Source organism: Scyliorhinus canicula, chromosome 22 (genome assembly GCF_902713615.1).
Source record: "Scyliorhinus canicula chromosome 22, sScyCan1.1, whole genome shotgun sequence".
NCBI classification, from domain to species: domain Eukaryota; kingdom Metazoa; phylum Chordata; class Chondrichthyes; order Carcharhiniformes; family Scyliorhinidae; genus Scyliorhinus; species Scyliorhinus canicula.
The window spans coordinates 22,820,052-22,844,139 of NC_052167.1; the positions used below are offsets into that span (position 1 = coordinate 22,820,052).

The 24,088-nt window shown below is 49.4% G+C and overlaps 2 protein-coding genes across 4 annotated transcripts in view; one reads left to right on the forward strand and one right to left on the reverse strand.

Moving 5' to 3' along the window:
* Window positions 1-1,191: 1,191 nt before the first annotated feature.
* fbxl15 (F-box and leucine-rich repeat protein 15) lies at window positions 1,192-21,840 on the forward strand. Of its 3 annotated transcripts, XM_038782686.1 has the most exons (5): window positions 1,192-1,287; window positions 3,345-3,504; window positions 5,434-5,936; window positions 10,085-10,288; window positions 21,821-21,840. In XM_038782686.1, exons 1-4 carry the CDS (start codon window positions 1,229-1,231, stop codon window positions 10,272-10,274), a joined length of 912 nt encoding a protein of 303 aa, XP_038638614.1. In that variant the 5' UTR covers window positions 1,192-1,228; the 3' UTR covers window positions 10,275-10,288; window positions 21,821-21,840. The 3 variants fall into 3 exon arrangements, with proteins under 3 accessions (XP_038638614.1, XP_038638612.1, XP_038638615.1); XM_038782684.1 differs by lacking the exon at window positions 21,821-21,840 and having other exon boundaries at window positions 10,085-11,759; XM_038782687.1 differs by lacking the exon at window positions 21,821-21,840 and having other exon boundaries at window positions 1,199-1,300; window positions 10,085-11,759.
* Window positions 13,482-24,088, reverse strand: part of cuedc2 (CUE domain containing 2) — a 40,607-nt gene continuing 30,000 nt past the window's right edge. The window contains exons 7-9 of the mRNA XM_038782688.1: window positions 21,864-21,913; window positions 19,311-19,371; window positions 13,482-14,161 (exon numbers count right to left, since the gene is read on the reverse strand). Of these exons, the coding sequence (XP_038638616.1) occupies window positions 14,015-14,161; window positions 19,311-19,371; window positions 21,864-21,913 (258 nt within the window). The 3' untranslated portion in view covers window positions 13,482-14,014. The remainder of the gene's footprint in view (window positions 14,162-19,310; window positions 19,372-21,863; window positions 21,914-24,088) is intronic.

Sequence of the window (24,088 nt, forward strand, 5' to 3'; positions counted from 1 at the left end):
TCCGTAGACGGCCAGGGAAGTTCCGAGGTGTGTGTTTTGAGTACAGCCAAGGAGCTACATCTGAATCCGTCTAAACTTAGGAAATGGGACAGCCTGCCTACGCACAGCAAGACTCCACACGCAGCGATCTGACTTTGGTGGTGCTGGTGGAAGGGCATGAATGTTGGTTGAACGCAAGAGCGAGGAGGCTACGTTAAGTTGGTACAAAATACTGGTTCAGCCTTAACTGGAGTATTACATCCCAGCTCCGGGCACCACGCCTTTACAAAGATGGTAAGAAGTCTTACAACACCAGGTTAAAGTCCAACAGGTTTGTTTAAAACACGAGCTTTCGGAGCGCAGCTCCTTCCTCAGGTGAATGCTCATTCACCTGAGGAAGGAGCTGCGCTCCGAAAGCTAGTGTTTGAAACAAACCTGTTGGACTTTAACCTGGTGTTGTAAGACTTCTTACTGTGCCCACCCCAGTCCAACGCCGGCATCTTCACATCTTTACAAAGATGTGAAGGCGTTGGAAGAGAGCACAGTAAGACGTCTTACACTAGGTTAAAGTCCAACAGTTTGTTTCGAATCACTAGCTTTCGGAGCACAGCTCCTTCATTAGGTTGGAAGAGAGTGCAGAGAAGATTCACAGGAATGATTACAGGGATGAAGACCTTTGGTTATGTATGTGGAGTGGAGAAGTTCGGACTGTTTACCGTGGAGAAGAACATAGAATCCCTACAGTGCAGAAAGAGGCCATTCAGCCCATCGGGTCTGCACTGACCCTCTGAAAGAGCACCTTACATCCCCGCCCTATGCCTGTAACCCTGCCCAACCTTTTTGTTTGGTCACTAAGGGCAATTTATCACGGCCAATCCACCTAACAGCACATCTTTCGGGACTTGTGGGAGGAACCCGGAGCGCCCGGAGGAAGCCCACGCACACACGGGGAGAACGTGCAGACTCCGCACAGACACTGACCCAGCGGGGAATCGAACCTGGGACCCTGGCGCTGTGGGGCAGCAGGGTGAGAGGTGATGTGGGTGACAGATTTCCCCCCCCCAGGCCTGGGCCACACATACTGGGCGGTCCCTGGCGCTCAGACTCGGGGCTGCGGCTGTTCCACCGCGCGGCCACCAGAGAGCGCACCGACCCTGCAGGGGAGCCGGGGGCGGGGAAGCTGAGAGCGGTGACACCGAGCGGAAGTGATGGCGGGGGACCCGGGGCGCGGTGACACCGGGCGGAAGTGATGCCGGGGCGCGGAGCCACCGGGCGGAAGTGGTGGCGGGGTGAGTGTCATGGAGACAGGTGAGAGCAGCAGGTGAGGAGAAGCCAGCGCTGCACCGACTGACAGGACTGGGCCTGAGGGGGAGGAGGTGTCCCACCCCCTAAACCCTCTCCCTGGGGGGGCGGGGGGTGTCCCACCCTCTAAACCATCCCCGTGGGGCAGGTGTCCCACCCTCTAAACCATCCCCCTGGGGCAGGTGTCCCACCCTCTAAACCATCCCCCTGGGGCAGGTGTCCCACCCCCTAAACCCTCCCCCTGGGGCAGGTGTCCCACCCCCTAAACCCGTCCCCTGGGGGGGTGTCCCACCCCCTAAACCCTCCCCCTGGGGCAGGTGTCCCATCCCCTAAACCCTCCCCCTGGGAGGGGTGTCCCACCCCCTAAACCCTCCCCTTAGGGCAGGTGTCCCACCCCCTAAGTCAGGTGTCCCAACCCCGAAACCCTCCCCTTGGGGCAGGTGTCCCACCCCTTAAACCCTCCCCCTGGGTGGGGGGGGAGAGTAGGTGTCCCACCCCCTAAACCCTCCCCCTAAGGCAGGTGTCCCACCCCACGGTTAATAGAGATAGGGAAAAGGCCCGTTGATTCATCAAGCTGCCTACTCTCATGGTGGCAGGGTACCGTAATCCAGACATTTCTACCCTTCCTCCTCCACCTCCCCTCTTCCCGGAACCAGGTAGCCTGGGCAAGGTGTAAGTGCATGAGCAACAGGGAGAAGGGGAGAGGTTGTGTGGGGGTGGGGGGCGTGTCCATAAAACTCTCCTCGGATTTCACGCGTGAGAGATGTTAACAGTGAAGATTTTAAGCAGGCTTCCCACACGAGTGCCAGGATTAAACACCTTCCTCAACGGCGGATGCCAGGAATCTGAAAAGAACTCAGCGGGTCTGGCAGCGACTGTGGAGAGAGAAACAGGAGCGAAGGTTCCGGGTTCGCGAGACGTCTTCAGAGCTGAAGAGAGGGAGAAACGTGATTTTGGGCCACGGACAAACAAAGATTCTGTGGTCGGGGTGGGGGACTAAGCTTGTCACCGATGAAAATAAACCGAACGTGTGAACAACGAATGTTTTGCAAATCGTGTAGAGAGAAATGGACTTTTGATATCTGATCTATATTGTATTTCCGGAGAGACTGATTGTTTTTCATTTGTTCATGGTATGTGGCCATTACTGGAGAGGCAAGCTTTGTTGCCCATTCCTAATTGCCCTTGAGAGCAGGTCAGAGTCTTGGAATTGCTGTGCGTCTGGAGTCACGTGTAGGCCAGACCGGGTAAGGATGGCAGATTTCCTCCCCTACAGGGACATTAGTGAACCAGATGGGTTTTTACAACAATCGATGATAGTTTCACGGACGCCATTATTGAGACTAGCTCCACATTCAAGATTTTAATAACTGAATTTAAATTCCACCAGCTGCTGTGGAGGGACTAGAACCAGCAACCCCAGAACGTTAGCCTGGGCTGCTGGATTACTATAATCCAGTGACATTACCACTACGCCAGCATGCCCCAGCCTAACTATCAACATTTTAAACAAAAGCCCTTCCAGCTTTCTCAAACATCCCATGCTGCTGTCCCTCCTCCCTCTTAATCAGCTCAATTTATAAAGCAGATGGGCAGCAAGGTGGCCCAGTGGGTTAGCACCGCTGCCTCACGGCACTGAGGTCCCAGGTTCAATCCCGGCCCTGGGTCACTGTCCGTGTGGAGTTTGCACATTCTTCCCCGTGCTTGCGTAGGTTTCGCCTCCACAACCCAAAGATGTGCAGGGTAGGTGGATTGGCCACGCTAAACTGCCCCTTGATTGGACAAAATGAATTAGGCACTCTAAATTTATTTTAAAAAACATAAAGCTCATTGTTGTTTGTGGGATCTTGCTGTGTGTAATGTTGGCTGCTGTGAGTGGACTTTTGAAGCAGTAATTAATTGGTTGTGAAGGCCTTTGAGCCATCCCATGGACATGCTGTACATGAATGTAAGTGCTTCCTCGATTGGATTCCAGCCAGGAACCCGAGCTCAGTCTGGCCCTCCCTCCCTCCCTCCCTCTGCCTGTTTTCACTCTTCAGCTTCTTCTCTTTCTTTCGCCCTAGGTGCCAGCTTCTGGAGCTGCCCTGGGAGGATGTTCTGGTTCCCCACATCCTGTGCCACCTCCCACTGTGCCAGCTGGTCTGCCTACAGCGGGTCAGCAAACAGTTCCACACATTGATCCAGCTCTACCTGGCCAACTGCCACACTCTGGACACCTCGCAGGTAACTCGCCATGGGGCCATCACGCCTCCCTCCACAACCCATGGGGGGAGCGGTGGGAAGAAGCAAAATCAGTCGTAATTTTCAAAAAGGAATTGAAAAGGGAATAAAAAACTTGCAGGACCATGGCAAGGAGTGGTGGGGGACTGTATGGGGGGCTGTTTCACAGAGCTAGCATGGGTACAATGGGCCGAATCGTCTCCTTTTGTTGCTGTACGGCTCTCCAATTTCAGAACCAGGCCTGTGCTACTTGGGACGGGTGGGATATTCTCACTTGAAGACACGTCGGGCTTTTCTTGTCCCCGGTCATCCGCTCTTTGGTGTCTGGTGACAACTTTAGTCCTCCGGATGATTGGAGTCGAGGTGGAGGGGTCAAGGGTTAGAGTTCACAAGGTGAGAGTCTGCCTCTGTCAAGGTCCATGCGAGAGCGAGTCACCTCTGTTGTTAGTTTTGCTTCGGAGTGAGGGAATAGTGAGAGATGTTTTGACAGGCACACTTTCCCACTCTGGAGAACCCGTCAATCTCAGCTAGCCAGGGATTATTGTGTGAGACGACAGCCTGGACTGACTGAGCGATGCAGAACAGTCAACATCCAAACCATTGTGCTGCCCAACGCAAGAGCACTGTAACTGCAAATGATAACAGTCGGAGTGCAGAAGTTGAAAGAATTGCAAAGTAATTAATAGAAATAACAGATACCCAGGGAAATGTATACACTTAAGAATTGGCATTTGAATCATAGAATCATTACAGTGCAGAAGGAGGCCATTCGGCCCATCGAGTCTGCACCAACCCTCTGAAAGAGCACCCTACTTAGGCCCATCCCCCGTTTGACCCCAATAACCCATTAACCTAATCAATGGGTGGCACAGTCGCACAGTGGTTAGCACTGTTGCTTCACAACGCCAAGGACCTGGGTTCAATTCCCGGCTTGTGTCATTGTGCGGACTCTGCACGTTCTCCCCGTGTCTGCGTGGGTTTCCTCCGGGTGCTCCGGTTTCCTCCCACAAGTCCCGAAAGACGTACTGTTAGGTGAATTGGACATTCTGAATTCTCCCTCTGTGTTCTCGAACAGGCGACTAGGGGATTTTCACAGTAACTTCATTGCAGTGTTAATGTAAGCCTACTTGTGACACTAATAAAGATTATTATTATTACACATCTTTGGACACTGAGGGACAATTTATCATGACAAATCCACCTAACCTGCACATCTTTGGCCTGTAGGAGGAAACCGGAGGAAACCCACGGAGAAACGGGGAGAACGTGCAGACTGCGCATAGACAGTCAACCAAAGCTGGAATTTAACCCGGGTCCCTGGCGATGTGAGGCAGCAGTGCTAACCACTGTGCCGCCCTGTGGTTGTCTGTTAATTCTCTTGCACAACGGGGTGGCAGCCTTACCAAGGCAGCCTAGTGTTTTGCGTCTTACCGAGATGAAACAGCGCACGTTAACCCTTGTGAATACAAATGTTATTTGGAACTTGTAGCTTTAACTGTTAAAAAATGATTGAGCCTCTGCTTTCCACGGCTAGTTGTAGATGGGAGCAGGTGGAGAGTGCTGTGTGGGTATAAAAAGGCTGCCAATTGTGGATTGTGTGGCACCAGAGGGGGGAATGTCCTGGGTTTTACCGGTACTGCAGATGTGGCAAAAGGTGGCAGAGGGGATCTATAGCCATTCGAGGGGGAAGCTGGGTGCATACACGAGGGAGTAAACAGAAGGATATACCGATCGGGTGAGGTGAAGTGGTGTGGGAGGAGGGGGCTCATATGGTTGTTGCTAGCATTGATCACATGTCCATCACCGTGGCTAATCAGTGGCTAACTGGCGGGGTTGGGTCCAGAATGGAGTGCTCCATAGAGACAGGGAGGTGAGAAGTTTGAGCATTGGAGATGTTAATGCATGTTCTGTCCTCCTCTGATTTGATTTCAGGTCGGAGCTGTCGTTCCCCAACACGCCTTCTGCCGAATGCTGAGAGGCAACACGGTGCTGCACCACCTGCTTGTAGGGAGCTGCTCCGATTGGCTGACAGACAACGAGCTCTTGCCGGTGATTGGCCAGAACCATCACCTGGCGAAGGTTGACATCACAGGCTGCCGAGGCCTGAGCCGACAGTCGCTGGTGGCCTTGTCCCTCAGCTGCGCCAACCTGCAGCACCTCTCCCTCAGGCAGTGCGACTGGGTGGACCCCCTGTCCCTGCGCAGCCTGGCGGACCGCTGCGGCCGGCTGCTGTCAGTCGACCTGACCGCCTGCAAGCAGCTGAACGACGAAGCCGTCTGTTACCTGGTCCGCAAGTGCCGAAGGATCCAGTCACTTTCCCTGGCGGTCAACGCAAACCTCAGCGACAGCTCGGTGCAGGAGGTGGCGAGACAGTGCGCTGAGCTCGAACACTTGGATCTGACCGGCTGTCTCCGCCTCCGGAACGAGTGCATGAGGTAAAGAGCAAAGGGCTTCGACTGTCAAACATTCCTGCTCCCTTCTGGTTTTAAAACCTGTCCCTTATAAACGGTTTAGGGCCTGCAGGACACTCCTGCTGGGGATGGTGATGGAGTGGTTAAGTTACTGGACTGGGTATCTCACACTGGATTCATAATCAGGAGAAATTAATTCAAATCCTGTTTTGGCCATCCCAAACGAGTTTAAAACAATTTGGAAATTGTGTCGATACAGAGTGACCTGTGAAGCTGTTACATTGCCGTAAAAATCAAACTCGTTCACTATTGTCCCTCAGGGGAGGCAATCTGCCATTCTTCCCCGGTCTGACCTACATGTATAATAATAACATAAGAACATAAGAACTAGGAGCAGGAGTAGGCCATCTGGCCCCTCGAGCCTGCTCCGCCATTCAATTAGATCATGGCTGATCTTTTGTGGACTCAGCTCCACTTTCCGGCCTGAACACCATAACCCTTAATCCCTTTATTCTTCAAAAAACTATCTATCTTTACCTTAAAAACATGTAATGAAGGAGCCTCAACTGCTTCACTGGGCAAGGAATTCCATAGTTTAACAACCCTTTGGGTGAAGAAGTTCCTCCTAAACTCAGTCCTAAATCTACTTCCCCTTATTTTGAGGCTATGTCCCCTAGTTCTGCTGTCACCCGCCAGTGGAAACAACCTGCCCGCATCTATCCTATCTATTCCCTTCATAATTTTAAATGTTTTTATAAGATCCCCCCTCATCCTTCTAAATTCCAACGGGTACAGTCCAAGTCTACTCAACCTCTCCTCATAATCCAACCCCTTCAGCTCTGGGATTAACCTAGTGAATCTCCTCTGCACACCCTCCAGCACCAGTACGTCCTTTCTCAAGGAAGGAGACCAAAACTGAACACAATACTCCAGGTGTGGCCGCACTAACACCTTATACAATTGCAACATAACCTCCCTAGTCTTAAACTCCATCCCTCTAGCAATGAAGGACAAAATTCCATTTGCCTTCTTAATCACCTGTTGCACTTGTAAACCAACCTTCTGTGACTCATGCACTAGCACACCCAAGTCTCTCTGAACAGCGGCATGCTTTAATATTTTATCGTTTAAATAATAATCCCGTTTGCTGTTATTCCTACCAAAATGGATAACCTCACATTTGTCAACATTGTATTCCATCTGCCAGACCCTAGCCCATTCACTTAACCTATCCAAATCCCTCTGCAGACTTCCAGTATCCTCTGCACTTTTCGCTTTACCACTCATCTTAGTGTCATCTGCAAACTTGGACACATTGCCCTTGGTCTCCAACTCCAAATCATCTATGTAAATTGTGAACAATTGTGGGCCCAACACGGATCCCTGAGGGACACCACTAGCTACTGATTGCCAACCAGAGAAACACCCATTTATCCCAACTCTTTGCTTTCTATTAATTAACCAATCCTCTATCCATGCTACTACTTTACCCTTAATGCCATGCATCTTTATCTTATGCAGCAACCTTTTGTGTGGCACCTTGTCAAAGGCTTTCTGGAAATCCAGATATACCACATCCATCGGCTCCCCGTTATCTACTGCACTGGTAATGTCCTCAAAAAATTCCACTAAATTAGTTAGGCATGACTTGCCCTTTACGAACCCATGCTGCGTCTGCCCAATGGGACAATTTCTATCCAGATGCCTCGCAATTTCTTCCTTGATGATAGATTCCAGCATCTTCCCTATTACCGAAGTTAAACTCACTGGCCTATAATTTCCTGCTTTCTGCCTACCTCCTTTTTTAAACAGTGGCGTCACGTTTGCTAATTTCCAATACACCGGGACCACCCCAGAGTCTAGTGAATTTCGGTAAATTATCACTAGTGCATCTGCAATTTCCCTAGCCATCTCTTTTAGCACTCTGGGATGCATTCCATCAGGGCCAGGAGACCTGTCTACCTTTAGCCCCATTAGCTTGCCCATCACTCCCTCCTTAGTGATAACAATCCTCTCAAGGTCCTCACCTGTCGTAGCCTCATTTCTATCAGTCGCTGGCATGTTATTTGTGTCTTCCACTGTGAAGACCGACCCAAAAAACCTGTTCAGTTCCTCAGCCATTTCCTCATTTCCCATTATTAAAACTCCCTTCTCATCCTCTAAAGGACCAATATTTACCTTAGCCACTCTTTTTTGTCTTGTATATTTGTAAAAACTTTTACTGTCTGTTTTTATATTCTGAGCAAGTTTACTCTCATACTCTATCTTACTCTTCTTTATAGCTTTTTTAGTAGCTTTCTGTTGCCCCCTAAAGATTTCCCAGTCCTCTAATCTCCCAGCAATCTTTGCCACTTTATATGCTTTTTCCTTCAATTTGATACTCTCCCTTATTTCCTTAGATATCCACGGTCGATTTTCCCTCTTTCTTCCGTCCTTCCTTTTTGTTGGTATAAACCTTTGCTGAGCACTGTGAAAAATCGCTTGGAAGGTTCTCCACTGTTCCTCAACTGTTCCACCATAAAGTCTTCATTGTCTTATTTTCTTAAATTTAGAATGTCCAATTTGTTTTTCCATTTAAGGGGCAATTTAGCATGGCCAATCCACCTACCCTGTACATGAATGTAAAATGAAATGAAAATCGCTTATTGTCACAAGTAGGCTTCAAATGAAGTTACTGTGAAAAGCCCCTAGTCGCCACATTCCGGCGCCTGTTCGGAAAGGCTGTTACGGGAATCGAACCGTGCTGCTGGCCTGCTTGGTCTGCTTTCAAAGCCAGCGATTTAGCCCTGTGGTAAACAGCCCCAGCAGCATCTTTGGGTTGTGGAGGCAAAACCCACACAAACATGGGGAGAGTGTGTAAACTCCACACGGACAGTGTTCCAGAGCCAGGATCGAACCTGGGATCTCGGCGCCGTGAGGCAGCAAGGCTAACCCACTGCACCACCATTCTGCCCAGTAATCTTCATTGTCACAAGTGGGCTTACATTAACACTGCAATGAAGTTACTGTGAAAAACCCCTAGTCGCCACACACCGGCATCTGTTCGGGTATACAGAGGGAGAATTCAGAATGTCCAATCCACCTAACAGCACGTCTTTCGGGACTTGTGGGAGGAAACCGGAGCACCCGAAGGAAACCCACGCAGATACGGGGAGAACGTGCAGACTCCACACAGACAGTGACCCAACCCGGGACCCTGGAGCTATGAAGCAACAGTGCTAACCACTGTGTCACCATGTGACCCCAGTCCCACACCAGTGTCGTTGAGTCTCATCTGCTCTCTGAAATGGCCAACAAGCCACTCGGCTGTGTTAAACCGCTGCTTTCCCAGTCAAGCTAGCTTGAATACCCCATTATTTATTTTGAAATGAAGCTCAGCCTACACAATGGGTTCAGGATGAATGTCACGTGGTATTAAGGCGCTCGGAGTGTGGAGATTCCAGGCTTGATCCGATGGTGTCAGCCTGTATGGGGCAATGATAGGTCTCCTTATAATGTATGTGAAATAATTCATTGTTTGTCTTGTCCGTCATCCGCCCTCATTCCGAGGGTGGGCCGCACTGTGAACTATTTTTCTTCACTGATTTCTATTCTCTGTTGCCCTCACTGCCTCTCCCATAGAGAGGCCAGTCCACATTGTGTCATTATCCATCCACAGCACCGTGGCTCTTCCTTGTGCATTTTTTCCAGGTGTTTTGCCTTACCCCTCTCCCCAAACAACAATGAAAGTGATTAAATAGTTCTTGGCCCTGGGTCTGGAGAGCAAAAAGAGAAAAGCTCCCACTGATGCGGAAAGTTACCCAGTAACTCCCAGTGGAAATGGCTCCAGGGTGGTATCAGGCCCGATCGCAGTGCTTAGGGATTCCAGTCCCGTGGGAATTGTGTAGCATCACAAGGGGGCTCCTCCTAATCCTGCATAAATGAAGGCAAGGCAGATGTTTCCGCATGACATTTATTCAGTGTTTTCAGGATCCAGTAAAAGACACAAGTGCTTGCAAATGACTCGCGCTTAGATACGGGAAAGACTTTTCCTGTGTCTCTTTGTTACAGCAGTGACTGTGTTTCAGAAGAATCTCAGTGCCTGCCTTTTCTTTAGCGGTTTGTAGTTCACGTCAGCGACACGGTGGATCGTGCACGAGAAAAAGAACTCTCGAATCTTTTGTGTTTTCCAGGACAGTAGCAGAATATTGCACGAAGCTGCACTCGCTGAAAGTGAATCACTGTCACAACATCACTGAAGGGAGTTTGGAGGTTCTGCGCAAGAAGGGAGTGGACATTGACGTGCAGCCGCCCCTCCAGCGAGCACTTGTCCTCCTGCAGGATGTCGTGGGCTTTGCTCCATTTATCAACCTCCAGATTTGAACAGGACTCTTTGGGTGAACTGGTTCTTCGCCCCCCTTTCCACCCCACCCCACCCCCAACTCCCCAACACGCACACGACACTTATGGTGCTTATGTAAACTTAGATTAAAGTAGATGGTATAATACTTCAGCAGCAAACTGCTGATACTTTGTCAAACTTGCAACCATTCATAGCAATATTGGAATGAATCAAGACCAGTAACTGATAGGCCGAGTCCCTTTGTAAATGGTATTTGATATAGTGAGCTGATGAGAGTGGCTATGCTGTGCAGTGGTGGGGGCGAGGCAGTGTTACGATTGTGTACCCACATTGTCGATTCCTTTTCTTAAAGAAAAATTATTTTTATCCGGCCATGTATACTTTGAATATTAATCCTAAACTCACCAGAATCAAGAAATATTTCACTATTTAGACTTAGTTTTAAGTTTGTAAGAACTGACCCCGGGTAATATTCGATTAAATCCACACTGTACCTGCTCTGGGGTCACCGTTTCTGGATACACAGCCACTCGCAACGTTGGCTTAGCCCAGAAATGATGCAGATACAACACCAAGCAACTCCCCGAGACCAATTTTGTTATCATTTCTTTGAATGTCCTCAGAGAATCTATACAGGAGGCTGTCATTCGGCTCATTGTATGTATACTGGCCCAATTGAAAGAATTAGTGGCACTCTCACATGCTCCTGAGCCCACTGTCCTGCATTGTTCTTTTTCAAACCTGTATCCAATTCCCTAATGCATCTATACCCAGCACCCCTTCAGGTAGTGCTTTCGAGATCATGTAAAAAAGAAAAGAAATGCTTCTCAATCTCCTTCCTGGTTCTTTAAGATAATTATCTCCAATCTGTCTCCCCTAGTTACTAATAATAATTTCACATTTACTCTTTGAAGACCTCGCAATTTTGAATTAAATCTCCCCTAATTCCATCTGCTCGGAGAACAGTCCCAGCTTCTCTCGTCTCTCTCTGGTACCATTCTTGCCAGCCTTCCACCCCAGCCTCAGTGGAAGACCCAGCTCTGATTGGCAGACGTACATGCAGTGGCTTTGCCATGCCCGTCTCCCAGCTTAACATACGTATTGCCGAGTTATTTTAAACACTAAAGCGGCCAAACCTATTTATTTTATTTCTCTCAGTTTTCCGTCTCCACACAGGGGGTTGTGCGTCCAAACGCCGTTCCAGTACTTAGAAGGACCATCTAGGCTGGAACCTCAGTGCAATATTGAAGGGGTGCTACACGGTCAGTGATGCTGCCTTTCAGGTGAGACATTAACCTGAGACGTGATCTGGTGGACGTTAAAGATCCTATTTCAAAAGAGTAGGAACACCATCCCAGGCCTCCTTACCAATACGGGTAGGAAGAGTTCTTCAGGTGATCTGGCCAACCTTCGTTCCTCAAAGCTGGTCAACTGGTCATGGAAGGAACACTGATGTGTACAAATTGGCTGTTTCGTTTGGCAATAAATAATTGATTCGAAAAGAAGTGTAGTTGGCAATGAATCGCTCTGGAATAATGGGAAAATGAAAGAGGTATAAAGTTTTTATTTTCCTGCCTGAACAATTAAGCAGCGTTTAGAACTACTCGCCAACACCTTTCCCCGATCAAGTGCGCAGATTTGAACCCGTTATGGTTTTCTCAGCTGGGGTGATAGCATCAAGGCCACTGGGTGTCCTTGCTGTTTGCAGACTAGTATGGCTTGCTACTGGGCTGCGTTGGAAGGCCAACAGATAGTCGGGGCCTGGAGAAACATGTTACACCACACTGGGAAGGCTCTTTTGCTTGATGAACGTCAAACATTTCGAACAACAAACAGCAAAAATATTAAAACCCATTTTATTGTTCAGAAGCAACGTAGCAAATTTACAGAATGTAAACAGTAGTATCACAGGACGTAATATCTCACACACATTGCAAACAGCAGGGAACAGACTATTATAAAAACAAGGACGTTTAGTTTACATTACAGATTGCTTAAATTATTTCACAGACAAGTACAGTGATTTTAATAAAAGACCCTACCTCAGGCCTCAACTCATCCCCCTGAAGTTCAACATTGTGTACTTGGCTGACTTGATGTTATGAATCATCACATGCCACGTCGATGTCATTTAGTAGCATATATTAACCAAATTTCAGCTGGTGATGGACAACAGAGAAGTTAGTCGAGCCACATTTACAGAGGAAGCTTTCACCCTTGTTAGCTCGTGCATCGGTTAGGAGGCTAACAATATATTCAAACTTCCTTGCTACCATTATTTCACTGATCGTTACAAGTCTAGTAACAAACCAAAAACTTTAGCTCTATTAATACAAAATAAAATAATTTAAAAATTCCACCCGATAATTTTTTTTTCCTGATTGCAAAGTAGAAATCCAGTCTTTAAACGCGATGTGGCAAATAATTAATCCCGTTTGAGCCAACTCAAAGAAAGCTCAAAGTGACCACGTATGTACACAGTTTCAACTTGAGGCAATATTATAAAATGCTGTGATTTCCCTTTAAGGATCACAGCTGGTCACACAAATATCGGAGGACACTGTCAGTGCACAGAATATATTCAGTAGACCCACTGAAAAATGTTAATTACATTAAGTGGTCTGGCGATGCGTCTCCTGCTCGACCAGCGTGTAGACTTCGAGAGGGACAATCTATATTTTTTTTAAGTACTTACAGTTCAAACTCGCGCTAGAGGGATAAACTCGGAGTGGTGGGAGGGGTATTGTACAATTTACAGTGCTGGAGGCCATTCGGCCCATTGAATCTGCACCGGCCCTTGGAAAGAGCACCCTATTTAGGCCCACCTCATCCCTGTAACTACACCTAACCTTTTTGGACACTGAGGGACAATTTAGCGTGGCCCATCCACCTAACCTGCACATCTTTGGACAGTGGGAGGAAACCCACGCCAACAGGGGGAGAACATGCAGACTCCACACAGACAGTGATTAAGCTGCGGTGGTTAGCACTGCTGCCTCACAGCTCTGAGGTTAGATCCCGGCTCTGGGCCACTGTCCGTGTGGAGTTTGCACATTCTCCCCGTGTTTGCGTGGGTTTCGCCCCCACAACCCAAAAGATGTGCAGGGTAGGTGGATTGGCCAGGCTAAATTGCCCCATAATTGGAAAAAATGAATTGGGTACACTAAATTTACGTTTAAAAAATAGAAAGAAAAGACTAAGCTGGGAATCAAAAACAGACTACTGAATTTTTATTCTATTATAATTGCAAAGCCCTTAATCCATCTCATTGCTCGCTCCAAAAACAAATTGAAATGGAATCCAATTCATGGTCTCCACAAGAGACACACACAAGATCCAAATGACAAGAAAAGGCTAAGCACCTCATCCTGGGCTGGATGTTAGCCAGAAGGCCCAGAGGTTAACATTAAGACCACATTTAGATAATGTTCTGAAGCACGTCAGTGAATTCAGCTGTATAATATTACTGCATATTGGATGCTACAAGATGCAGTGCCTACAGACTGCAACAGCTCAGTGTACAGGCTAACAATACATAACAAAAAAATATTATTGCCGGGGGCGCATTCAAATCATGGTTTACAGTGGTAGTGTAGACCCCCTTCATCATCAGACAGGGTACGAGCATGTGCTTTGAACTCTCGCGACCACACGAGTGTCCAGTTCAGGAAGGAACTTGAGCTGTGTTGGGTGGTGGGTGAATCGAAGTTAACCAATACTGGGGCCCATGGATTGACCCGTGAAGCGCCCAATCGGCATCTCAGTGGAACCTGTATTTTCTGGAAGGTTTCAGATTGATGTAGGTTTTCTTAATCTCATCGCCTTCCGTTTTCTTCACTTCAGTGTACCGCTCACCCTTTGTGCTCACCACCTGGTTGTCTATGTATCGAATAAGCTTCTTGGGAGCCTGGTAGGGAGCAGAGGACACAGTTCCATCAATCATAAGTCAATCTGATTGTGCCCATTTATCACCACCTCAATTGTCGGCGATGGAAAATTTACATGGGTGAATTTGGGGTGTTGTGGCAGTGATTAAGACTGAATCCAGGGTCGAGACTAGAGCCAGCCTTATTTTACCTTAAGTGTAAGCTGGCCTGTCTAGAGTGTGTGCTTGGTGGGGCAAAGGTGAATCTTCAACTTGGCTGAATTGGTAATAAATCCCATTCACGTCCATTGTCTATTTGGGCAGCATGGTAGCACAAGTGGATAGCACTGTGGCTTCACAGCGCCAGGGTCCCAGGTTCGATTTCCCGCTGGGTCACTGTGCGGAGTCTGCACGTTCTCCCCGTGTCTGCGTGGGTTGTCTACATGGGTTTCCTACGGGTGCTCCGCTTAACTCCCACAGTCCAAAGACATGCAGGTTAGTTGGATTGGCCATGAAAAAATGCCCTTAGTGTCCAAAAAGGTTAGGAGGGGTTATTGGGTTATGGGGATAGGGTGGAAGTGAGGGCTTAATGTAGGTCGATGCAGACTCAATGGGCCGAATGGCACTGTGTTCTATGTTCAATGTACCCTTCCTGCTCAAACTTGACCACCTGGCAGAAAAAAAATAAAGCTGGTTAATGTTACCCGACCACCTTCAGTGCCGAATCTGGGGTAGGCCTGCAAAGACCTCAGGTTTGCATTGCTGAATAAAACAAGCATAGCAGGAAGATTGTGAAACTATTGACTGTTACTAAACACAGACGATGATAACTGCTCGTTTAACTTTCACTTCACCGTTAAGAGACTGCTCTATTCAGTGATTTGGACCACTGTCCAAGTTTGAATTCAGTCCAGATTAAGATGAGGGTCTTGTTACTGGCTATAATAATAATCTTTATTAGTGTCACAAGTAGACTTGCATTAATGCTGCAATGAAGTTACTGTGAAAATCCCCGAGTCGCCACATTCCGGCGCCTGTTCGAGAACACAGAGGGAGAATTCAGAATGTCCAATTCACCTAACAGCACATCTTTCAGGACTTGCGGGAGGAAACCGGATCACCCGGTTTGAGGGCAGCACGGTAGCATTGTGGATAGCACAATCACTTCACAGCTCCAGGGTCCCAGGTTCGATTCCAGCTTGGGTCACTGTCTGTGCGGAGTCTGCACATCCTCCCCGTGTGTGCGTGGGTTTCCTCCGGGTTCTCCGGTTTCCTCCCACAGTCACAAAGATGTGCAGGTTAGGTGGATTGGCCATGATAAATTGCCCTTAGTGACCAAAATTGCCCTTAGTGTTGGGTGGGGTTACTGGGTTGTGGGGATGGGGTGGAGGTGTTGACCTTGGGTAGGGTGATCTTTCCAAGAGCCGGTGCAGACTCGATGGGCCGAATGGCCTCCTTCTGCACTGTAAATTCTATGATTCACCCGGAGGAAACCCACGCAGGCACAGGGAGAACGTGCAGACTCCGCACAGATAGTGACCCAAGCCGGGAATTGAACCTGGGACCCTGGCGCAGTGAGGCAACACAACAACTGTGCTACCGTGCCGCCCACTACAGATGTCCTTAGTGATATTGGATCATTTAATTTGGGTTCAAGCCAGAAAGGCGCATAATGCTATCTGGAGGGCCAAGCTCAGTGAGAAATAAAAAACTGGCACTGTGGTTGGGGTCCTTATTGAAGGCAGAGGGGGCAAGGCATATTGTATCAGACTGACGTCACCCCAAGCTAATGATGCTTAATGGGTACAAGAAGCATCAGTCTGTTAACTGTACCTGAGCTTCGTATTTCACACTGTGCAGATCTGGCCATGTTACATCAGGCACGGGAAAAAGTACCAAACATGCCAGATTAACCAAATGTGGAAGGGTACCCGTTATAGCGCAGCGGGAACACTCGTGATCTCTGAACCTGGATTGTGGAGCGACTCCTGCTGTGCCATTTGCCAGGCCTCACCTTCCCGTGAGAAGGCTGGCTACCTTTGACCTTTCAGAATGGGCGATCACAGCTGATATCTAGTACTGGCTGATTCTCTCTCTTTCCCTTCCCCCCCGCCCCCCCGACAGCAGAGAGGAATGCCCCTGCAGGAAGCCTCGGCATCCTAAAAGGTCAGTTTCTGCAGTCGCCTAGTCATCTGCTCCGATCTTTGGAGCGGCGGGCCAGTTGTCACGGCACCCTGGGCTAGTGCGCGATCAATTCCAACCCCACTTGATCCAGTTTCGCAATGCAAGTGAAATTAGAAGTTATTTTAAAATACTCGAGCGCCTTGGCTGCAGTAACCAGGTCTGTGAACAGATATAACCTTTTATTAATTAACAGCATTATAATTAAACTGACAAAAATGTAACCAACTACTTAAAACCCCTTTACCAACTTACCCCCCTTTTCCAAGTCGGCCACTCTATATCTAAATATATAATATATATCACGCACACACACACTAGGTTGGCTTCCAGTTAAAGTCTTTCAGGAGTTCATGCTTTTGTTTCGATACTTATTCCTTCCATGCTTGAGATAGTTTCCCCTGGCAAGGCGTCTACTTTCTGTAGTTTCAAGATCATTTCAAATATATAGTAAAGATGTGCCAATAAAGCACTTCGAATCATAGAATCTCGACAGTGCAGGAGGCCATTTGGCCCATCGGGAAGGCACCTACCCCCTGAAAGAGCCCCATAACCCCACCTAACCTGTATGTCCTGGACACTAAGGGCAATTTAGCATTGGCCAATCTACCTCACCTGCACATCTTTGGGTTGTGGGAGGAAATTGATGCAGACGGGGGAAATGTGTAAAGTCCACACAGCCAGTTACCCAAGGCCAGAATTGAACCTAGGGCCCTGGCGCTGTGAGGCAGTGGTGCTTTTTAAAAATATATATAAATTTAGAATACCCAATTCATTTTTTCCAATTAAGGGGCAATTTAGCGTGGCCAATTCAACTACCCTGCACATCTTTTGGGTTGTGGGGACAAGACCCACGCAGACACGGGGAGAATGTGCAAACTCCACACAGACAGTAACCCAGAGCCGGGATTCGAACCTGGGACCTCGGCGCTGCGAGGCTGGAGTGCTAACCCACTGCGCCACCGTGCTGCCCTTTTGAGGAAGTAGTGCTAACCACCAGGTTGCCCCTTCAGCAGAGAGAGAGAGAGAGAGTTCCTTCTTCAACCACTTCTGCCTAGCTCACTCAGAGGCATCATGCAGGAACCAATCACTGACTGTGGTCAGTCAGAACACTGTCCCTGGCCGACCCACAGGTTGTCAACCAGCCAATCGAACCAACTTCCTCCAAAGCTGGTTTTAAAAATTCCCCCGGCGCCAACAAGTCTGTTTCTCCTCTCCAAAAATTAAAACCTATCCCTGATTAGTAGGCTGCCTCAGCTCAAGTCCACTGCTTAAAAGGCAAATTCCAATTATGCATCCATGGACCAAATGTAATTAAATAAATGGGAACAAAGGAAATAACAGGCAGGATTCTGACACAGTAAAGAGACCAACTGGGTCTGAAGAGAGCTCCCCCTTCTCTGTCTCACCCCACACACGTTATTTGGATTATTCCTAACAAACAGCACACAAGGAGGCCATTTGTACCTGCGCCCATTGCCCCAGCTTCTCAAAACTCCACATATCTCCTCAACCCAGGTAATCTTTCTATGCACCCTCTCCAAGGCCTCGACATTCTACCTAAAGTGTGGTGCCTAAAACTATACTCAATACACCAAAGATTTATAAAGGCATATTCTATTTATGATTTGGAGTTGGGGACCAAGGGCAATGTGTCCAAATTTGCAGACGACACTAAGATGAGTGGTAAAGCAAAAAGTGCAGAGGATACCGGAAGTCTACAGAGGGATTTGGATAGGTTAAGTGAATGGGCTAGGGTCTGGCAGATGGAATACAATGTTGACAAATGTTAGGTTATCCATTTTAGTAGGAATAACAGCAAAAGGGATTATTATTTAAATGATAAAATATTAAAGCATGCCGCTGTGCAGAGACCTGGGTGTGCATGGTTTTTGCATGAGTCGCAAAAAGTTGGTTAACAGGTGATTAAGAAAGCGAATGGAATTTTGTCCTTCATTGCTAGAGGGATGGAGTTTAAGACTAGGGAGCTTATGCTGCAATTGTATAAGGTGAGGCCACACCTGGAGTATTGTGTTCAGTTTTGGTCTCCTTACCCGAGAAAGGACGTACTGGCGCTGGAGGGTGTGCAGAGGAGATTTACTAGCTTAATCCCAGAACTGAAGGGGTTGGATTACGAGGAGAGGTTGAGTAGACTGGGACTGTACTCGTTGGAATTTAGAAGGATGAGGGGGGATCTTATAGAAACATATAAAATTATGAAGGGAATAGATAGGATAGATGCGGGCAGGTTGTTTCCACTGGCGGGTGAAAGCAGAACTAGGGGGCATAGCCTCAAAATAAGGGGAAATAGATTTAGGACTGAGTTTAGGAGGAACTTCTTCACCCAAAGGGTTGTGAATCTATGGAATTCCTTGCCCAGTGAAGCAGTTGAGGCTCCTTCATTAAATGTTTTTAAGATAAAGATAGATAAGGTGTTCGGGCCGGAAAGTGGAGATGAGTCCACAAAAGATCAGCCATGATCTCATTGAATGGAGGAGCAGGCTCGAGGGGTCATATGGCCTACTCCTATTCCTAGTTCTTATGCTCTTATAACTTCCTTGTTTTTGAATAGAGCATACATTAACACTGCAGAGGTTACTGTGAAAATTCCCTCGTTGCCACACTCCGGCGCCTGTTCGTAAACACGGAAGGAGAATTCAGAATGTCCAATTCACCTAACAAGCACATCTTTCGGGACTGGGGGAGGGGGGGGGGGGAAAGAGAAGAGGGATCGGAGCTATACTGCCCGAAAACATTCAATTGCAACCTTCAAAAGGGAATTCAGTATATACTTGAAAAGGAAAAATCTGCGGAGTCATGGGAGCGCCAGGCAAGTGGAGATAACACCGGCAAGATGGGTTGAATGGCCTTGACCTGCACTTTAGGATGGAGTGGGGTCATCGACGGATTTTGAAAGATACATCAGGTGGGCGGGGGGAATAAAGCTCAATGTGGGCAGTGCTGCCAATTCAATTCCGATACAATATTTATATTCTAGACAGCTTCTTACCTCTTTGGGTGCAATAGGCTTGTGCGTTTTGACATCGTCCTCATTATCCACCATCATATATCTGGAATCACACAGTAAAAAGCATGTTTTAAACAGGAAGAATATCACAGTATGCAGCAGTCTAGCAAGACATTCAAAACTTAGGATTTGTTTGATTGGTAGTGTGTATTTTCATAACTAAATATAAAATAACATTTTCCACATCAAATGTCTGGTTAAATTGTAACAAATATGGAATTTCTACAGTGCAGGGGGCGGCCATTCGGCCCATCAAGTCTGCACCGACCCTCTGAAAGACCACCCCACCCATTCCCCAACCCTAACCCCACCTAACCTGCACACCAAGGGGGAAATTTAGCACGGCCAATCCACCTAACCTGCACATCTTTGGACTGTGGGAGGAAACCGGAGCACCCGGAGGAAACCCACGCACACACGGGGAGAACGTGCAGATAGTCACACGAGGCCGAAATTGAACCCGGGCCTCTGGCGCTGTGAGGCAGCAGTGCTAACCACAGAATTAGAAAAGAGCTCTGATATTTGAGCCGTCTCCATCAATTGGGCTCAGATACTAAACTGCAAGAGTAAATTTTGACCACGTCGGTATGACAAGAGTCCTGAAATTGGGTTGCAGCTGTCAGTTCAATTGGAGACATGAAGATGCCCTGGAGAAACAAGTTCAGAAGCACGGGAGGGATTTAATATATTTTTGCAAACACTGGAAATTGTGAAACTAGAAATGGCTACAAAAGGGCAATTAGGGATGGGCATCAAATGCTGGCTTTGCCAGTGTCGCTCATCACCCATCAAATCATTGTTTCTTTTAAAATCCCACCATAACCCTCTCTGCTGCTGTAACATGTCAGAGCGTGTGTCCCCCGGCCCGCGTCTCAGCGTGTCCCCCCGGCCCGCGTCTCAGCGTGTCCCCCCGGCCCGCGTCTCAGCGTGTCCCCCCGGCCCGCGTCTCAGCGTGTCCCCCCGGCCCGCGTCTCAGCGTGTCCTCCGGCCCGCGTCTCAGCATGTCCCCCCGGCCCGCGTCTCAGCGTGTCCCCCCGGCCCGCGTCTCAGCGTGTCCCCCCGGCCCATGTCAGAGCGTGTCCCCGGCCCATGTCAGAGCGTGTCCCCGGCCCATGTCAGAGCGTGTCCCCCGGCCCATGTCAGAGCGTGTCCCCCGACCCATGTCAGAGCGTGTCCCCCGGCCCATGTCAGAGCGTGTCCCCGGCCCATGTCAGAGCGTGTCCCCCGGCCCATGTCAGAGCGTGTCCCCCGGCCCATATCAGAGCGTGTCCCCCGGCCCATGTCAGAGCGTGTCCCCCGGCCCATGTCAGAGCGTGTCCCCCGGCCCATGTCAGAGCGTGTCCCCCGGCCCGCGTCGCAGCGTGTCCCCCGGCCCGCGTCGCAGCGTTTCCCCCGGCCCGCGTCACAGCGTTTCCCCCGGCCCTCCTCACAGCGTTTCCCCCGGCCCTCCTCACAGCGTTTCCCCGGCCCATGTCAGAGCGTGTCCCCCGACCCATGTCAGAGCGTGTCCCCCGACCCATGTCAGAGCGTGTCCCCCGACCCATGTCAGAGCGTGTCCCCCGACCCATGTCAGAGCGTGTCCCCCGACCCATGTCAGAGCGTATCCCCCGGCCCGCGTCACAGCGTATCCCCCGGCCCACGTCCCAGCGTGTCCCCCGGCCCACGTCAGAGCGTGTCCCCCGGCCCACGTCAGAGCGTGTCCCCCGGCCCATGTTACAGCGTGTCCCCCGGCCCATGTTACAGCGTATCCCCCGGCCCACGTCCCAGCGTGTCCCCCGGCCCACGTCCCAGCGTGTCCCCCGGCCCACGTCAGAGCGTTTCCCCCAGGCCATGTTACAGCGTGTCCCCCGGCCCATGTCACAGCGTGTTCCCTGGCCCATGTCAGAGCGTGTCCCCACAGGCCATGTCAGAGCGTGTTCCCCGGCCCATGTTACAGCGTGTCCCCCAGCCCATGTCACAGCGTGTTCCCCGGCCCATGTTACAGCGTGTCCCCCAGCCCATGTCACAGCGTGTTCCCCGGCCCATGTCAGAGCGTGTTCCCTGGCCCATGTCACAGCGTGTCCCCACAGGCCATGTCACAGCGTGTCCCCCAGGCCATGTCAGAGTGTGTCTCCCAGCCCATGTCACAGCGTGTCCCCACAGGCCATGTTACAGCGTGTCCCCACAGGCCATGTTACAGCGTGTGTCCCCAGGCCATGTCAGAGTGTGTCTCCCAGCCCATGTCACAGCGTGTTCCCCAGCCCAACAACGGTGTTTGACCGGTCAGTCACTGTCCTCTGGAAAGGAGTAACGCCCTCCCTAGTTCTAAAAAAAAATTCTTCTAAACCTTGCTCGCTGTGTCTTTGCTTTTCCCGCTACGTAAACGTTGATCTTTTTAAGGTCCGCTTGGCATAAATGTTTTCCTTGTGGCCTATAAATGGTTTAGAGACGTGGCCTTGTACACAGGAAACGCTACAGAAATGTGATTGGTCGCATGTTCCCTTCCTCCCCAGCCAAAGAAAGGCATTGTGAGCTGTCCGCAGTCGGAATACTCACTTCTCCAGGATGCTGGCTTTGATCTTCTTATCCGTTTTCGGATTGGCTTCCTGAAAAGCAAACGCAAAGCATCGTACAGGTGAATGGAGTTTGCAGCATTGTTCATCACCCACCCCGTTGTTTCCACTGACTAATGGCTTATCTGGGGCCAGAGCGAAGCAGCTAAAGGATCGTTGTCAGTGATTCCGGAGTCCTGGATTACTTGGTCAGTACTGAGGCAGTCAGTGAGATTAACATCACTCAGAATTGTGAGTGTGGGCGTGGTGCGACAGGTGATGTGGAGGGGATTTGGGGTGGGGGTGGGGGGGCAGATAGCTGCCGTACACCTGGATACAAAGCAGGACACAGGACCAGTCACTTGGCTCAGTTTTAAACCACGGCACAGGCCTCGCTGCATTATGAAACATGGTGGTCAAGGAAGAAACAGCCAGATGTCCCCTGTTCGCATCACACATATAGACAGCACCCAGGCAAACAAAACATGACCCAAATATCAACTATGTTAGTGGGTCAAAGTTTCCACGTCACGTATAAATACAACCCTGAAGTTGAACTTATCAATCAGAGAATTTACATCGCAAACGGAGGCCATTTGGCCCATCGAGTCTGCACCAGCCCTTGGAAAAGCACCCCACTTAAGCCCACACCTCCACCCTATCCCAGTAACCCCACCTATGGGGTTACTTATGGAGAACCGTCATTCAACCACTACAAGTGTAGGACAAGTAGCGGCCCGGATATTCAGGTTGATGGCTGTCCCTCAACTTTTTTTTTAAAAATAATTTTTATTAAGATTTACACAAAATATAAACAAAACAATATTAACAAAACAACCATAGTAAAAACCAAAGAACAAAAACCAACCCCCCGCCCCCAGCAACTACAAAAACAAAACAGAAAACAACAAAAAGGAAAGTGATAACACCCGCCACATCCAACAAACCCATGTACACAATTCTCCCTCCCACTGAACCCATCCCCCCCCCCCCCCCCCCACCCCCCCGGGTTGCTGCTGCTGCCGGCCTATTTCCCTACCGTTGCGCCAGGAAGTCCAGAAAAGGCTGCCACCGCCTAAAGAACCCTTGCACCGACCCTCTCAGGGCGAATTTCACCCTCTCCAATTTGTGAACCCCGCCATGTCATTAACCCAGGCCTCCACGTTTGGGGGCCTCGCATCCTTCCACTCAAGCAAAATTCTACGCCGGGCTACTAGGAACGCAAAGGCCAGAACACCGGCCTCTTTCGCCTCCTGCACTCCCGGCTCCACTGCTAACCCAAATATCACGAGTCCCCAGCCTGGCTGCTGTCCCTCAACTTGAGGTGACATTGAGAGTTGCGGGTTTCTGCGAGGGATCTTCACGTGACTGAACAGGACGATTCTTGACCTGCAGATCCTTGGAATTCAAGAGTACAGAATTCACTTCCTCCCCTTTGCTGCGGATCTGCCTCAGCATTAAGACGCTGTGACTCAAGGTGTGACGCAGTTTGATGGACAAGTTGTCACCCTTCTGAACGATTGGCAGCAGGCTCCTCCCAGTTATCAATGTCAATGCTGCTGTGCTTCAAACAGAGAATCAGACCGTCTCTGAAGTGCTGTCTTTATCCTCCCTTGAAACGTTGGCCGTTTGAGATTCAGGAAACGGGACTTGGCGAGGGAGATAGCTTTCGGCCGTCCAGGCACCGTGTCCAGTCCATCAAAGTTGATCTTGCAGGAGTTTTGTCTGTGGAACTAGCTTCGGGAAGAACACTAGCCTTTGTTCGATGGCCCGCCCATTGAACGCAGAGGATGCGGCACGAGGAATTTCCCTAGCGCCCCTATGTGCCGCTGACGTTCAGTCCAAGTCTCAATGCAGTACATTGTGGTGATAACAAGCGGTCTGTGCGTTCAGACTTTTGTTGACTTGCGTGGGTCTTTGTTGTCAAATGCTGTAGTTCACAGAAGACAGTGATAGGGCAGCTGAGCCGGTGTGGGATCTCCTTGTCAATGACGACCTTTTGATAGGGCGGCTGGTGATGGTTTGGAAGTTCCCAACAGTCGCAATATATGTATATCAATGATTTGGATGTGGGGACCAAATATAATATTTCCAAGTTCAAGGATGACACAAAGATGGGTGGGAATGTGTGTTGTGAGTAAGATGCAAAGCATTTCAAGGGGATTGGGACAGACTTGGTTGTCAAGATCTTCCAGTCTCGTCTTCTGCCAGGATCTTGTAATCCCGCTA